Here is a 17,718-nt window from a genome sequence, read left to right as displayed (position 1 = left end):
CGGGCAGGGGCGCGCAGCCCCGGGAGAGCTGGCTCCAGTTAATGCGGAAACACATGAGGTGTTTGATTACCCAGCAGTGTTTTCCCACAACTCATGAATACACATATCTCCAGAGCTTTGTGACGTGTAGACTTTTCAATAGCTGGGTCCTAAAGCTTATCAGACACAATGACCTAAAATCTTGAAAGCAAATTTTTCTTAGCTGAAAAGGGAGTTTTAATGTCAACGTGGAGTGAATTATCGCCCTTCCTTTCATTTGCCTGAAATAAAGACTGTATATCGGTCACGATGCTGAATTTGGACAAAGAAGCAGTGGGAGGAAAGCTATACTAGAAGTCTGGAAGATATCTTTGGAATGGTTAACACTCTAACCAGATTAAATGGGGTAAAACTGCTTCAAGATGCTTAGAAAATATCTAGAAAAAATACTAAACAATGTATTCCACTGAGCGTCCTTTTGAGAGTCTCTCTAACTGATTTCAAGATACAGGTTTAAAAATCTGGAAGACGGAGTAAGTCCGCCGGGTGGCATAGGGCACGACAACAGCCAACAACAGGGCTGTGGATGGGGTAATGCTCAGACCACGTAGTAAGCCAACAGAAGCTAGACGGTGGCAAACTGCAGAGCTGCCTTGTACGGTCTCTGAATGTTTCCCTTCTTGTCCTTGAAGAAGGATTAAATAAAGTATATTTACTGTGTATCTTGCATGGTGATCAGCTCCCCCACAGAAAGTTATTTATTCGATGCTGATACTAGCCAGGACCCTTCATTTCCAGATCACACCATGCCAGTATGTTACAAACAGCCTGAGGAGGATGGAGTCACATTGCAGAACGACTCCAGTGGGGCTGATCAGGATATTGATAACCCTGCGTAGCTGTTTATGCCTCCCACGGGTGCCCGTTCAAGGGCTCTCCCATCAACGCAGGGCACTGTGATTCATGGCTGGAATAGCAGGGCTCATCTGCCAGAAGTCGGGGAAGGAGCACTTCCATCGACCGTGCACCTCCCAGGAAGGTTAAAAAGCATTTCTACCCCCTCGAGGAGGAAATAAGCTCAGGGAAGTGGCAAGCTTAGCACACATAGGGGCCTCAGGAGCCCCTCCGGTGCAGAGCGAGGAGGGGAGGGATGCTCGCAGAGAGCCTCTGTCCCAGCCTGCTCAACCCCTCTGGTTCTGCTCTGCTTCAAAAGTGGTCTCCCATTGGTGTAAATTAGATAAGAATCGGTTCAGAGTCTTTAACTGTGATTTTTATTTTTAATCTGCATAATTGGATTTGTAATGGACTATTTTCACAGTCTCAGGACTGCTCTGAGATCGCTAGTGCTGGGCCCTGGGAGGTTGCCATCTGCGTGGAGAAGGCGAGGGCTCTCACGAGCCTCCTGTGGCTCATTCAAATCATTTGCCACTTGAACCCCGGCTGCTTTCCCAAGCCACTCAAGAGGGTACGTCCTTGCAAAACATTAGTCATCTGTCCCAACTCGTGTCCTCAACAGATGCAACTGTTTAGGAGAACATGGTGCTGAGGGGAGATTAATAGGATCTGGGTTTTAGGACAACTCATTTTGTATTAGCTTTGTCTCTAACAAAAGAAAATTAAAAGAAAGTGAAAGAAGCAGCAATACAGTAGCACCAGATCTGGCACCAGTTTTCTGATTGCCAGGTTGCGGGGAGGTACTTGGAGGTAAGCAAGGGCTGGAGTGAGGCAGGGGGTGGAGATGAGAAGGTACCTGGATAACTTGGGGTATGGACTGGGGAATTCTCCCGAAGAAAGGTGATGGCTTGGAGAGGGGTGAGGCTGACAGAGTGGTTGGAAGGCAAGTAAGGAAAAAGAGAGTTGAGGCTTGCTGAAAATCTCACTACCCTAAAATCCGCCTCCTCGCTTCCCACATCCTTATGACTTCTCTCCTTTTCCATCCCCAGCATCCTCCTGATCCTTCCCAAGCCTGTTTCCCCAGCCATGGATGGCCCCAAGACACCCTTCCGACCCCTTACTCTGGCTACTTTGGGCTTTGCTGCTGCTATGAGGTTTTATTTTGCAGCTGCAAGGAGGAGAACAAAATAAATCTTCATTCTGGGGGTGGCAAAATTCACTGTAGCCCACGTGCTGAAAAGCCTTGGGCTGGCTCTGCTGCCACATCTTGTTCTACTTAAACTGCTGCTTTTAATAGACACAAAATGTTTGCTTTACCAGAGATGTTTCCTTCTCTTCCAGCAGAACCATATGCACTGGTTTGCTCATGTAAGAGGCAGCCTGGCTGCAGGAGCTGCTGCCAGGGCTGTGTTGTGTTAGCTCCTGTGGCACCAGCAACACAACGACCAGCCGACCACCCAACTAGAAATCTTCTGTTTGACTTCAGTTTCGGTGGAAGCTAGACTGGATGTTCTTTAAAGAGGATTTGAAACGTCTTATGAAAGCACATTTCAGATACCAGCTCCTACTTTTCATTAACCCTTTGAAAATGGGACTTGCCAGTAGGGATCTGTAGTAGATTTTGGGGGTTGCATTCAGAATAATTGGTAACTTTCTATGCTGAAGCTGGACAGCAGGTGTTAGCAAAGCATTTCTCTTTTGTATCTTTATCTCTCCCATTTCAGGTTCTCCATGGCAAGTGGCATTTCTTTCTCATCAAATATGTTGGGGCAGAGATTTCAAATGTTGGTAAGAATCAATATCTAAAAGATGTAGCTGAACGTAAGGTGTGGATCTCAAACTCACAGCAAAACTTTTGGCTCAGTAATGCTGTCTAGTTGCCTGCAAAGATCCTGCTGTGTATTTGGACTGTGAGATCTAAACGGCACTTTTCTCTGCAGTAGTGATTTGCAGGACCGGTACTTCTCCCCTCCCACCAGCTCAAATCCAGTTTGGTGGCAAACAAGGTTGAGGACAAGCCAAGACCCCTGTGAGAACAGCTTTCCTCCTGCAGTCCTGGGCAGTGCCCTGTGCAGAGAGGGGCGGCTGTGCGTGAGTTTTGGCATTCGTTACGTGGACTAGGGAGCCAGCAACAGAAAGGACTGTGCTGCTGCACGTTGCACCTCGCCACCCTGCCCTGGCCATGCTGGCTCCATGGAAGAGCCCCAACCTGCCTGATGGGTGGCACAGGTCCCCCCTGCGGTCAGGCAGACAGTGCTGGTGTAAGCAGCCCTGTGCTTTGCTCTTACCGCTAGGTCAGCATGGTCATCGTGTCTTGAAACCCAAACCACAGCAGGCTCATGTGTATCCTTTGTGGAGGGATCTGACCACCTTCTGAGAGCACGTGGTCTTGCCAGTGCTTGAAGTTCCATTAGCTCCCCATACTGTCACCCCAAGGCTCAAAATGATCACTAAACCACACAAATGCTTTTCTACTACAGCATTGATTGCACTGAAGTGTTACTGTTCTTACAGGAACTCTGGGGTGGGCTTCTCATTCAGATGTCCCCCTTCAGCCAGCTGTTCTTGGCCACCTGCCCCACGCCAGGCCGGGAGGCTGGGCTAAACTGGAGCAGTTGGGTGATGAGGGCTCGGCAGGGCTTTGGCAGCGGGGGCAGCCCCTCCGGGTATAGCACCCCTTTTTTCTGTTGCTGGGGCATGCTGCGGATGTGGGTGTCGTCAAAGGGCATGTAGCCAGTCACCATCACGTAGAGCATCACCCCCAGGCTCCACATGTCGTACTTCTTGGCATTGTAGGGGATACCCATCAGCACCTCTGGGGAAGCATAGGCTGCTGACCCGCAGAACGTGGTGCTCAGGTCTGGGTAGCTGTCGGCCTCCTTGCTAAAACTGAAGTCACTGAGTTTGGCCCGGCGACCATCAGCGGTGAGCAGCACGTTCTCACACTTGAGATCCCGGTGCACCAAGTTGCGGTCGTGCAGGTAGCGCACGGCCCCCACGACCTGCGCAAAGATGTCCCGGGCTTTGGGGACGCAGGGCAGCTTCCCCAGCTGCTGCACCAGCTGCAGCAGGTCACTGGCTGCTGCCTCCATCACGATGTAGAGCTTCCCATTGCAGACCTCGATGAGCTCGAAGATTTGCACGATGTTGGGGTGCCGGATCTTGCGCACAATGGAGAGCTCCCGGGGCAGAAACTTGTACACAAATTCTGGGGGTGCTCGTTGCCGGTCCACCACCTTGATGGCTAAAGGGCCCTTGTGTTTCTTGGAGGTGGCTGCTTTCACCTTGGAGAAGCTGCCCTCCCCTAATGTGTGACCCAGCTTGTAGCCCAGCTCACGAAGTAGCTTCTCTCCTGTCCTGGTTTTTGGCATGATGTGTGGTCCCGATGGGCTTAATCGAAGCTGGTGTTTTGCTCCAGGATTTGAAAGCTTTGATATATGGTGCGTGGCAGCTGCTGACCCTTGCTCTCCCCCATGGTCCTGTGGGTGCCCCTGTGGGCTCCGGGGCTCAGTGGGTATTGTGATGGGGTGGAGTGTTGCACGGCAGCACCTTTGTGAGATGAGAAGGGTGACAGGTAGGTCTCCTCCGCTCACGGGTGTCCCACGCACGCCCAAGCACACACTGAGGGAGAACTCCCACAGTGGATATTTTAGAGTTTTCTACCTTTTCCACCTCTTCACTTGAATTTTCAAAATAGGGATCTTTGGACGATGAGAGTTTAAATGTCAGCTTTCTGGGATGAAGAATCCGTCTGGCGACTTGTACCAGTTTTCTGCAAGGTATTAGTTATATTAAAATCAGAACTGCATGGAGTGGTGCAAACAAGTGATTTCTACAGTCCCTACAACCTTGGCTGCCTGTAAATATGTACTTTTTTATGATGACGGTGCAGGGAGTTGTTTTTCTAGGTAGGCTTTCTGACTTTGTGTGGTGTGGACAGAGAACTTTAAATGCACATTTCAGAAAGAGCTTTTCAGTTTCTTGAACTTGGAATTGCTCTCTATTTTTATCAAAATGATATTTTGGAGACTTAAAGAGAAGAAGAGAGACCAGAGATACTTTGGGAGCTGTAATTTAGATTTTAAGTGCTTTTAGTCAGTTTTAGTTGCCATGAGGTGACAGTCGAGTTAAGCATGGGGCAGGAACAGAGGGCAGCTGGGCTGGGCCGCAGCATCCACTCCAGAGCAAAGCATCCCTCCCATTGCACGCTGCATCTCAGGCCAGCATCGGCTCCTTCCTCTGGGTGCTGCGTCCTCTGCTCTCACAGTTATTTCTGGTTTGTGCTGGTTTTTTAAACTGCTCGAGGATCCTGTCCTCCCTGTGGAGCCCACATTTCCTTTCCAGCTGTTCAGAGGAGCCTAGGATGACAAAACGTCCGTCTTCCTAGATACCAACCCAAATGCTATTTTTAATTTTTGAATATATGTTTCATTCTGCAAATTTGTTCTAAAGAGGAATAAGACTCAACCAAAGACAGAAGAAAATCTTTCTCCTGAGTCCATCTTGACAATGTTCTGAAGTCACTTGAGGAAATTAAATTAATTAAAAACTGCAAACCTATGTGCTGTGGGCGAGCTTCACCCTGACTCCTAAGGGCAAGTTATCGTTATGCCAAGTTTTGTCTGCTGTGGAAGTTGTGGGTCAAAACCAAACTTTCCCACTTCAGGTGCTATTTCTACAGGCAAGCTCTGAAGTATGGGTATCCAATGTGCTGCGGTTGAGAGCAAGTTGACAGGCATGTGTCAGGCACATGTCACCAGACATGCTGTCAAAAGGCCAGGCAAGCAGCATGTACGTTGCACAATGGAGGATTTGTTCCTGTGCAGGGGCTACGCTGCTGACCCCCAAGGAATGTCCTTGGTCCATCCTTATCTCCTCCGACGAGAGCGGAGGCTCCATTTGATGGCAAGGACCTTGCCTGGGACTGACATCCATAGGGAGGTCGAGCAGAGGGAATCGCACACAAACGCAGAGGTGCTGGATGCGACCCAGCCAACGCACCTTTTCTGTTTGGGCCATCAAATAAATGCCCCCAGATTTCTTACTTCTGAAGCAGTTCAGGAAGAAGCCATTTCCAGGAGTTCCCATTCATAAACTGCTGTTACTTAAACACAAAATAATCCCGCCTGCAATTGGGAGGCCAGATGCAGAAAGCCATTTTGCTGGATACACACGATTTCCTGGCATTTCTGTTTAGCTCGTGAGTCATAACCACAGAGACTTAGCAGAGGTCTCAGCTGGGCTTTTCATCGGAGCTGGAAACTTTGAGGTGGAGAAACTGAGCCAGCATGGGCATTTTTACGAGGGAAAATGCTTAGACCAGGCGTCCCCTCCCTGCTTACTAGCGGGGCACCTCTGGAAAACGCTGTCGTCACACGCTCTGAGATGTGCGTGTAGCCATCTATAGGGGTTTGGCTGATGCTCAGTATATCTTTGAAAACAGGAGCGGCAGTTCACGTTATAGACACGTTCCCAAAGCCTACAGGTAAAATCCTCATTTGCAGGAAACCTCTCTGAAGCCCCCTGAAATAACATAACCAGAAGAGGTGTTGTCTGAACTGCAGTGGAAAAACTGAAGCAGTGGCTACGAACCACGTTGAGGTGGTAAGGAATGACACCGTAGAGTCCCGCATCGCTGGGGAGGTTTTGGGAGGTTTTCAGCAAGCTTGGCTGAGGTGGACGGTTTCAGACTCAGAAATGATTCAGTAAGTCTTCCTCTAAGCCCAGAAAATGCACTGCACAGTTAGACACTGCAGGAGCGCTCCGGGGGCCAAAGGTCTTGCGCTGTGCCTTGGAGGAGATGGGGAAGAAGAAAGCTCTGGTGAAGATGGGGATGGAGCAGCAATTGTAGCAGACGTCCCCGCTGCGAGCTGGGCTTGCTGTCAGCGCTGCAGGCACCATTACCGTGCACCTCCATGCTCCCGACCCACAGCTCGCAGCGTGGCCGGGGCTGCTGCAAACAGCTCCGAAGACAGACAGCAAGAGGCATGAATGAGAGGTTTTGGTTTGGCAGGACGCTGTCAGGCAGAGGAGGAGGAAAGATAGCTGAGCTCAGCTTTTTGTGCTGTGCTTAGGTCTCAGAGAAGCAGATTTTTACCTCATTAGGTGCTGGCTCAACAATTGTTGGTATAAAAATGCACCAGAAATCTCTTTTGCTTCCAATCCCTCCACCTCAGGCACTGCTACCTGTGGTATAAATACTTAGGTCACAGCAAAATCCTTGAGTAGGGTACTCGGTACCAGCCTATGAAAGGATGCTGAGCTTCTGAGCTTTCTGGGCATTTTTTACACCAAAGCTGTGTTTGTAGAACTGACTTGTTCCATCTCTCTTGCAAATGGGAGTAATCAGAAATCAGGCAGCAGTTACCGGTTTGTTCAGTCCGGTATGTGAGCAGCAGGAGCTGCAGAGGTATAAACTATTGGTGCTCACCGTCAGGATTTTCACTGTGGGATGGTTTCCGACCCTGGCGGTGTGGTCATGCATCAGGCCGACGCGCAGCCGGTTCCCCTGCCAAAGGGCTGATGAACTCCTGAAGGGCCATTCACACGGCCGTGCAGTGCAGGGACACCAGAGAGCTACTGGGTGCCCCAGAAGCAACTTGCCTGTTTCAACCTGTCCTGGTTTCACCTGGGATGGAGTTAGTTTTCATCCCAGCAGCTGGTATAGTGCTGTGTTTGGGATTTGGGATGAGAATAATGTTGATAACACACTGATGGTTTAGTGTTGCTAAGTAGTGCTTACGCTAGTCAAGGATTTTCCAGCTTCTCATGCCCAGCCAGCAGGAAGCTGGGAGGGGGCGCAGCCGGGACAGCTGACCCACACCGCCCGGAGGGGTACGCCATACCATATGACGTCATGTGCATTATATAAACTGGGGGAGCTGGCAGAGGGCGGTGACCGTGGCTTGGGAACTGGCTGGGCATCGGTCAGCAAGTGGTGAGCAACTGTATTGCGCATCACTTGGTTTGTATATTCTTTATATTATTCTGGGGGTTTTTTTTCCTTCCCTCGCTGTCCTATTAAACTGTCTTTATCTCAACTCATGAGTTTTACTTTTTTTTTTATTCTCTCCTCCATCCCACGGTGGGGGAGTGAGCAAGCAGTTGCGTGGTGCGTAGTTTCCGGCTGGGGCTAAACCACAACACAAACTCAGCATATACTAATGTACCTCCCTGGGTAAGTCCACCGAGGGTGAGTCCTGCTTGCCAGAGATCAAGCTGTGCTGGGCATCACTTTACACCAAAGCCTGGAGGAGCTCCGAGTTAACCTTGCCTGGGTCGTGGGTGCAGTACAATTACATAGTATGACGTTCCCCGGGGCGTAACTCACCTTGCTGAGATGCTACTGCAGCTGAAGCTCTCCAGCCTTCTGCCCTGTATACAGCCACCTTCAATCAGAGAAGAACAAACAAGCCATGAGATATAATAAAGGAGGATTCTTTTTTTCTTTCTGCATCATCCCATAGGTTTTTTTTTTACTAATAATTAGGTCTTGTCTTGCAGGAAAACCCTGGCTGTGCTGTGGCTGATAGCTGGGAAATCACCAGCCTGCTGCCTGAATACAGGGGTTAATCAAACATGCCTGTGCTGTGCCTGCTTGGGTGGCTGCCCTCTCGCCGCAGCTCTGCGAGGCAGTACTACATCACTGTGACTGCTGGGCTGAGGTACCAGCTGTCACGCAGCACGGCGAACAGGCGAGCTAACAAGAGGGCCATTACAGCGTGTATGCTGTGGAAGCCTCTCCCTCTCCTCCGTGATCTCATCGTCCCCGAAGTCCCCCAATCCATAGGGAGTCCCGCTGGCAGCAGGGCAGAGCCACCACACGGGCATCATTCATTAGACGACAGACTGACATCTCTGGAGCAGGGATTTCTCATGTGAGTGAATGCTGTTGAGCTGAATGCAGGTCCTGCCAGCACAATCGTAACAAAATAGAGCTCCTGCTAATGCAGATGTCCTAGAAGGCAAAACAAACCATAGTTGTATGCCTTACCCCATGAGGCTGTAAGTTACACTGTGTAGAACCAACCCCTGTACTTGCATGGAGCCCCTGAGTTTTCTTTAAACATCTCAATTTCCATAGAAGCAGAAATATTTTGCCCAGGGGTCATAACTTTCAAGACAGGTCAAGTAATATGCAGGTGCCCCGCTTTGTGGCCACTCTGTGATCAGACCTTATTGCTTAGCACCCTGTGAATGTGGGCATAGGCAAACAGCTGCACAAGAAGGAAAAATAACTAATGTTTATGGTTTTGCTTGACTGCCTCATTATAGATATTGTAAAGGGTAACCACAGTTACCTTCACACAAGTTATCAGGATCTTCTTGCCAGCAATGAGTAAAAAGAGCTCTTTAAACATAAGCTTTTCATGTTTTACCCTGTATTTGATTTTTTTAATGTATATATTGTATATATCGTATAATGTGTGTATATATATGTAATGTTTTACAGAGAACACCGGACTGAAAAGAAACCCCCAATCCAGTCGGATGCTGCAGGAAGTATGTGCAGGTGCTGAAGGCTGGTGAAAATTTTGCAGGCAAGAATTGCTCTGTCGTCCCATGGAGCTATACTACACTCTGTGGGTGTTAGTAGCAAAGGAAACAAGCTGAGGTAAGGCTAATTTGTAACAGGTACAGACACCCAGTAGATAGGGCACAGCCAGTAAAGAAAATTATGTTATAGGCAACTACTGTCATTTTTCTAGTGATGTTATTTGCCCTTTACTTGCCAAGTACTACTCAGAGAGCTCTTTAAAGGTAATTAATTGCGGGCCTGTGTGATGTCTGAGCAGTTGGAAAAACGGGGCAGATCCCATGAAAAGTATACTGAATCCAAGCTGCCTCAGGAGCTGAATTGCTGTCATTGCACCAGATCCTTTCCTGCAAAATCAAGTTGTCTGTGAGGTTATTTTAGGCACTAGTATTAAATGGACCTGGAAAGTCCAAGGTACAAAACTAACTGCAAAGCCTTTTCTCTGAGAGCTTTACGAAAGCTGTGTGTGTGCCTACAGCTGCAGCCTGAATTTGGGCATGGTCTCATGGCTCCTTACAGGCAGCAGCAGCAGCACTGGCAATGGAGAAGACCAAAGTCACAGGCAGTCAGAAAGCTGCTGCTGCTGCTTCCTTTCTTTCCTCTCAAGGATTGGGGTTTATTTGAAATACTCCAGTAGTTAAGGAGACCTGGGCCCTCACATTCCTGGTGTTCAGAAGCAGCTGTGATCTCCACAGATGTTTGCCATCAGGTCTTGCCCTCAGCCTCTTGTTCAAACAGAATAACGTAGCGAAGCTGATTGTGGGACTAGTAAGAGGTCTCCTAGAAATCTGGGAGCACGAGAGGAACACCGAACAGAAAACTCTATGGATGTCCATTTGATTAGCCAAAGTGGTTTAGACACCAAAGAGAAACCTGAGCCCAGCACGCCTTGTGTGCCAGCAATGTCTCTTCATGTAAATGAGAATTTAAATGGCATGAGAGACATAAAATGGGCTTGTAAGCCATAGGAGGGAATGGATATATGGCAACAGGCCATATACCACCTTGGGCAGCCTGAGTAGGTGCCAAAGGAGATGAAGGATGGAAAGGGCCAATGGGCTCATCTGCAAATATGGTTTTGCAGCTGGCATCGCCAGGCTGCACCTGCCAAGACTCTCAAACGTGAAGGCAATAAACTAGAGTGGAGTGGGAGACACAAGGGCCGAGCAGCCTTTGGCAGCCTGGTTGCTCAGGGAGCAGGAGGATTCCCTTATCAGGTCTGCCATTCAGAGGCTTTATACCAAAAACCTTTTTGGTATAAAAAAGAGGGAGGAAGAAGAGTGAGATCTTATACCTCTATCCTCATGGAAAGTCATGCCTGGCTCATCAGAGCTGAGGAAAACCAGCTGCGTAGGGAGGCAAGCTTTTCGTTTTTGGCGCGGCACGCCTGCTGAGCGGGGGGAAGCGTGGCTGGGGGAGAGCTGGGAGCAGAGGAGGCACTCGACCTCGGGAGCTCACATTCCCCTTTCCTGGCCAGAGGCATTGATCTCTCCCTATGTCTTCATGCAGATAGCTCCTTCCCACCACCTCCCTTCCGAGAGTTGGGACGCTTTCTCTTCCTTGGCTAGTGCTGCAGATGCTTGGCTTGGCCTTCAAGTGGCTGGTTCCTGTGCGCTTACCAGGGAGATCCTCCAAGCACCGTCGTGAGCCAGAGAGAAGGGCTGTGCAGTGCTGACAGGCCGCCGGGTCGGGAACAGTGTCTAACCTTGCTCTTCCTGCCAGGGAAAAGCCCAGCAGGCCTGCCGAGATGCCCCCGCGGCACCGGTGGGTAGGACATGGAAAGGTGTGGGTAGGACATGGGGCTCGGTGCGGCACGTCTCCTGAGACCAGGGAACGTTTCTCTGCTCTCCTTGTTGCTTCAGCATCAACAAATCTCCTTTTGTAGCTGAAAGATTAAATGCCTTCCACAGCAGTTGACTTGCTTACTGTATTTGTGTGCCTGCTATCGCCGGCCCTGGGCACAGCTAGCCGCCATTTTGTCCCGGCTGGCTGTCAAACGGGAGGGAAAGGGCTTCCGGTGAGGCTTTAAGCGAGGCAGGGATTTCACAAGCCGCAGCCAGTGCTTCTTGGGTTAGTGGAAATGGAGTGGGAACTGGGTGGTGATAAGGGTCAAGAGAAAAGTTTGGAAATGGGAAGCTTTTCTTACTACAAGTTATGACTGTTAAATCCAAATATAATTAAGTTAGAAAAGCAGATAAGAGTTTTGTGGTTAACTATCCCAAATGAATGATACTTAAATTTTTTCCTCCCACTGATTTACTTACCTGCCTGTGGAGAGCCTCATCGCCGAGCTTTATGTATTCAGAAAGAGATTCATTTGTCTGGCACCTATTGTAATTAACTTGTGACCAATTAAGCCTGCAGAATTTGGCCCGTGGTTAGGATACGACAGTCTATGGTACACAGAGTTGGAAAGTTGATGGCAAAGTGTTACGGCTATGGAGCAGATGTTTAAATGCCCTTAAAGGGAAGCCGTCCGAGGCCGATTCCATGAGTTGCTCTGAAGTCGCACGCTAAGACGCTTCCTGCAGGGGCTCAGATAAGCGCGGAGGCGGCTTCTCCCACAGGTCTGGTAGGCCCTGGAGCAGCCCGTCCTGCACAAGAGTCTGGCAGGGCTGGAGTTAAAGGGGAGAACGGGCTAGTCCTGCCAACCAAGGAGCTTCAGAGCTGTCAAGACTGATGAGAGAGCTTAGGCTGAGACTTGGAAGATCAGTAAAGACAAACTCTAAGCCACAGAAGGAGGTAATCTTGGACGAGATCGCTGGGGTGGGTATGTGTGTATCAGAGGCAGGCAGGGACTTTGGGAACAAGGCTAGAGGCAGCTACAGGGGCTATCCTGAGGCACTGTTTGCTGAAGTCTACTCCGTCCAACGCCTAACTGGATGGGGTTTTGTGGGATTTGAAGAAACTGCCTGAGAAACCAAGCAAGAAACTGCTTGTGACCCTGAGGGGAAAACAGCCAAAGCAGGCTGAGGCTTATCACACGCAGAGCCAAAAAGAACAGGGGGTTTGGGTGGGCACTGAATACAGATCTGCTCACACGAGCAGCAGAAGAGCTTGTGTTACATTTGTGACCTCGCTTTCCAGAAAATGGAGCTTTTTGCTGCTTTCCTGCTTGTGCGTTTCCCTAAACAGGAAATAACATTGAAAGCAGAAACCAGGCATTCCCCTTGATTTACCGGCAGCCACCGCAGAGCGTGGAGGCCGGGCACGCCAGCTTGGGCCGGGACAGGAGGAACGGGCACGCCTGCGCCCCGCTGCTCAGGCGGCGGGTGCTCACAAGCCATAAAGCATATATAATATCACAGTGCCCTCTTGGGGGCAGGTGTTCCTTGGAAATAGACCTTTATGATTCGTACGCTGCGGATCTCATTGCTCGCCACTGTCGTTTATTGTAGCAGCTCATGCTGCCTGGCTAAATCATGGATTTTCCCACCAAACACTGCTCTTTTTAAGGGAGACTTCAGAGTTTTGGCCTTGGATTTTTATTTTATTATTATTGCAACATGAATCCTTTCTCTGCTGCTGTTCTGTACTGTAAGACTAAAATAACAGAAGTAAAGAGGGTGAGGAGCTTCTGAGTGAAGATGACAGTCTGCCCTCAGAGATGAAACCTGTCTTGCTTAAACACTTTCAGATGACTCGACCCCAGTAAGAAACAAATTGTTTTAATAATAGATTTAATTAGCTGGTGTCTGTATTCCTCCACAGCTCACCTGAGTCCCGGTGCACCTGCTGGTAGACCTGCCTCAAAGCCCTGGCATTTCCTGCAAAGGAGAGTGAAGAATGACTGAAGTGTTAAATAAGGATGTGGGTAAGTACGGCAATTCCTTGCTGACTGCTGGAACAGCCCAGAGAGGAGGGGAGTGTGGCCAGTCTCTCTTCTCCTCTAGCTTTTGCAGTACTGTCTTTTGTTGAATGGTAAAAAGAAATAAATGGCGAATTAAAAACATGACTTCCAGCAAATATTTGGGATGATCCTATGGAACCGTAACTATATCACAGCTAATATGGCTCTTGATGCCCTACTGTTGCCATTAATGCTCTGAATGTATGATATTTAAGACCAAAGACTTTTCTGTTCTTCAGTAGCCATTCTGACTCACAAAAACAGGCAAACCAACCAACTAGTTCTAGTGTAGACCTATCATTTCCCTCATTCTTTATGTTTGTAGCATTATCAAAGAATCTCTATTTTAAGGACGATATGGAATGACAAGCCTTTGACATTTGTGACTTTTTTCCTGCGTGTACACGTATGAGACCGTGTGCAGTTTTGGAGTTTGAGTTGTTTTTTGGGGTTTTTTGACAAATTCAGCTAAAAGCCCATCTGTGGTAAGGATTCAGTTGGAAAAAGATGAGACACCTGGCAGATGAGTCCATGACCCTAAAAGCTGGATTCTCTGAAAAGCCAGCCTCTAAGATTGATGATGAGGGCTTCCATATCTTTTCTTTTTCTATTTCTAGATCTAGTTTCTTTCACATCAGAAATAGAGTTTTCCTAAATGCCAGGCCTGAAAACTTGTTCTGGGCTTTGACAGTCTTTCATGTTGCTATTTTTCCCCTTCCCATGTCATTATCCCCCTAAAGATGATGACGCTGTTACAGGGCAGCAGCCCTTGGATGTCATCTGGCTACACCAGGCAGCATGACTCCTTGGGAAGACAGAGCATGGGCAAAAAAACCCTGGTGTGAGGAACACTTATCCAACTAGGTGCAGCTGGGAAATGCTAAGGTAGGTCTTCTGTTTTCCTTGACCAGGCATCCCTTTGTTAAACCAGGACGGGGAGAAATCCCTGTATTTCAGAGCACATCTTGCTTTCCGTGCTGCAGCCTTTCTCCTTGCAAAGACAACTCCTGGCCTCTCCAAGCCCTGCTTTGCTTTCTAAGCTCCCGTGAGGTAGGGTGCAGCATCTCTCCCATGCTGTCTTCATTTCCTTGGTTCTCGCTTGTCCTCAGACAGTACAAAGGCATCGGCTGCTTCTGTTTTGCTATCTAGTGTCTCCCTTTTAAGGGGACAAGTTGTTTGATTGCTGCTTACTGGATCCTGCTCTCACTTTGTTGTAAGTTCGGCAAGATTTAACTGTGTGGGCTGAGCTGGTTTCTGCCAGGCAGGACTAAAGCTGAGTATTTTAGGAAAGAACCCGTATTTTAGGAAAGTATCATTCTTGTGGACAAGGGAAGGGAAAACCTATTATTTGAGGAGCTGTGATAGCCTAACAGAGCAAGGCCTTGGCATCAGGAGGAAGGATAGCTTCTGCCAAGGACATAGCTCAAACCTGTTCGGGTTTGGCCAGCCTGCGAGTCTGAAGAGCGTGTGACTAGCAGAGCCCGGCCGCTGCCCTGCAGGCAGCAGTTCCCGGCACAGGGACTGGGGCCAGCGCAAGCGGGGTCTCCTCCTGCAGCGCTGGCCTCGGCCAGCCAGCCGCTGCTGCAGCGCTCGGAGGGCAAAGCAGGGAGGCTGCTGCTGCTTGGGGTGCCTCTGCCTCTGGAACGCCAGCTCTCCTCCACCTCAAGCCGCCCAGCCGCTGCTGCAGCGCTTGGAGGGCAAAGCAGGGAGGCTGCTGGAACGCCAGCTCTCCTCCACCTCAGGGGCAAGTTTTGAATTTTGAGCAGACAAGAGCCTCCCTTGCGTATCTTCCCTCCTCCTTCCACCCCGATTGGCTTGTTTAAACAACTGGACAGGTGTATTAAAGTTTATTTTGGGGGGATGACACAAAATATTTGCAGGTTCCTCCTTCCAGTTCACATCTTCCAGAGAAAACATCCAAATTCTTTCAATTTTTTTTTTTATTTTTGAGAAGTTAGTGGATTCAGAATTCATTTGGCTATCCCATCAAGCCTGTATCACGAAGCTGTAATGGTAGCATGGCAAATTGGAGTGCAATGATGGCAGCTCTGGGTTCCTGGGGACTGCTGTGATTCCGGCAGCAGTACGAATCAAGCCCAATTTGTTTGACAGAACAGTAAATGTTTTACTCCTCCCAGATATTGGGGTGGCAGGTAGATGTGACAGAGGCATCAGTGTAATCATTAAGATGGCAATGTCTTCTGCATGCTCTTCCTTCTCTCAGAGCCACTCCAGCATCCTGAATGCACAGGGGGCATGGAGGAGTAATGAGGCAAGGTTTCATCAGTAGCTGTCAAATGCAGAAAGAAATAACTTCAAGCAATACAGCTTCACTCAACTTGTGTCTGCTTGTGCTGGCCATACCTTGTATTTACATGGTGCCACGGGAAACTATTTTTAAATGTTAAAATTTAAATTAACACATGGTCCTGCAGGCTAAATCTGTTACAAATGATAACATTTCCACTGTAGTTTGTTTTGTAGCACCTCAAGAAAAGCAGCTGATTGGAGCAATTTATTTTCATTCCTAAGGGAAAAAATAGCCTTTAGAGCCTTTGTGAGCTCTGGAGGAAAAGCAGCCACAGCGCTGGGCAGGCGGTATCTGCAGTCATGGAAACAACTGATAACAACTTTCTCATCTTATCACTTCCCAGATAGGCCTTTGCTGTAGGATGCAGACATGTAGAGATCTCTAAGGGTCTCTAGGGTCCTTCTGCCCTACATGGGAACACTCTCAACAATCCTGGCACAGTTTAAGAAATTGGTTGTCTTAGTCACTGTGTAAGACTAGGTTGACTGATGAGGTTGTAGGGACGCACAAGTGAATGGCAATGGGAGCGGGGGAGTGAGGGGACTTGGAAGGGGCAGTACGTGGGTTGACTTACACCTGTGGCATGGAGACAGGTTCCCAGGCTGTCTGCAGGGCACCCCTGCATTTCATTTCACCCAAGTAAGTGTGAAGTGATATCCGCCCAAGTAAGACTGAGCTGGGCATGGGTGTCCAGGCCCCAAGGTGACCTGGAGGCAGCAGTCTTAATGACCCTTGTGACTCTTTCTCCATCAAGACTGGGATTTGGATCAACCCGTGGTAGCCCTAGTCACACTGGTTGCTATGGCATGAAGACCCAAGAGAGGACCAGACTTCAACTACTCACCAGCCGCATAGCTCATAAGCCTCAGACTGCACCCTACAAGAAGCAAAGGGGTGTTTGGGAGAGTGGTGAAAAAAGTCCACAAAGAGGACCAGCTCAATGTGTTTGTGATGTATATAGAGCATGGGAATTTTCTGCAAATATTGAGTTATGTTCTTGGAGGAGTAAGCTTATGTGCAGGAATATTTCCAGGGCCACATCCCTCTGATGTCTCTATTCCAGTGTAATCAAACGCATAACCTGCTTGTCCCTCTGTCTTCTCAGCTCCGTAGCCTGGCTATGGTTTATTTTCTTCAATAGCCCATTTTTGGTGGATCAAAATAGAAATGGTGGTAGCAAAAGGAAGCAGTAAGGCCTCAAACAAGCCTCTGTCGACATGACCCTCGTGTCTCCCTCCAGTGTCTTTTATCCAATTTGCACTCATGGCCAGTAGATGCAGACCTGTGCCAAGACAGGCTGGTTGGCCACAAGGGATATATGGCAGCAGCAGTCCAAAGATGCTTCAGATCTTGGTCGTTTACCAGTTCCTCGAGTGGTTTCCCACGTACGTTGCACAGCAGCATCAACAAAATTAGACCACTGATACAGTCAGATTACTTTCCCATGTGACATACATATGAGAAGTTGGTTAGACATCAGCTGAGAAAGCCCCTGAGGGCTAGTGAGTAAGTAGACACCAGCAATGACTAAGCCCTTCCCGAAAGGTGTGGTCAGGCGGGTGGTGGAGCAGCACTGCATGCCTTGGGGTCTGACAGCCAGGATCAACAGTGTCAACCACAGCGGGTGGATCCAGCCCCAGCAGCAAGAAAATGCCACGCTCAATGAGCGTTCATTGCACACTGGCAAAACCTGTACTGGAGGTGGGCTTATGCCTCCCTGTCTTTTTTTTTTTTTTTAATATTCAAGTGACACACTTTTTTTTTTTTTTTTTTTGGTGTGTGGTGGTCAATTTTTCATGAGATGTAGATCTAATTCAAAATTAACCCCTGACTTAACTGCATAGCTATTACCTGAACAGATCAACATGGCCATTGTTAATTTTGATGCCAGAATATAGCATCAGATGTTGATTTTTCTCTAACCTGTCTCTCAAAATATAAAGTTTTTTGCATTTTTGAACTCCTCAGTGCGCACTCAAAATCAACACAGAGCAGAAGGGATGTGTCAGATATGTCCTGCATCTCATGGCACTGTAACGCCAGTGGTGGTCTAAGGACAGGTAGTTCTTTGAGAAGGAAAGTGCCATCACAGAGATTGGCTTCTCATGAGACAAGCATGTGTAAGAGGATATAGGATCAGGGCCCGCT

General features: G+C 48.7%; 1 protein-coding gene across 1 annotated transcript; it reads right to left on the bottom strand.

The window, feature by feature from the left end:
• Positions 1-3,410: 3,410 nt before the first annotated feature.
• TSSK6 (testis-specific serine kinase 6) lies at positions 3,411-4,310 on the bottom strand. The gene has a single exon (XM_010297193.1). It carries the CDS (start codon positions 4,242-4,244, stop codon positions 3,411-3,413), a length of 834 nt encoding a protein of 277 aa, XP_010295495.1. The 5' UTR covers positions 4,245-4,310.
• Between the last annotated feature and the right edge of the window lie 13,408 nt (positions 4,311-17,718).

Source organism: Phaethon lepturus, unplaced genomic scaffold (assembly GCF_000687285.1).
Source record: "Phaethon lepturus isolate BGI_N335 unplaced genomic scaffold, ASM68728v1 scaffold11711, whole genome shotgun sequence".
Lineage (NCBI taxonomy): Eukaryota > Metazoa > Chordata > Aves > Phaethontiformes > Phaethontidae > Phaethon > Phaethon lepturus.
This window is presented reverse-complemented; position numbering and strand designations above follow the sequence as displayed.

Coding starts and splice junctions, on each gene's coding strand:
- TSSK6 (XM_010297193.1), bottom strand. CDS start 4,244: ATGCCAAAAACCAGGACAGGAGAGAAGCTACTTCGTGAGCTGGGCTAC.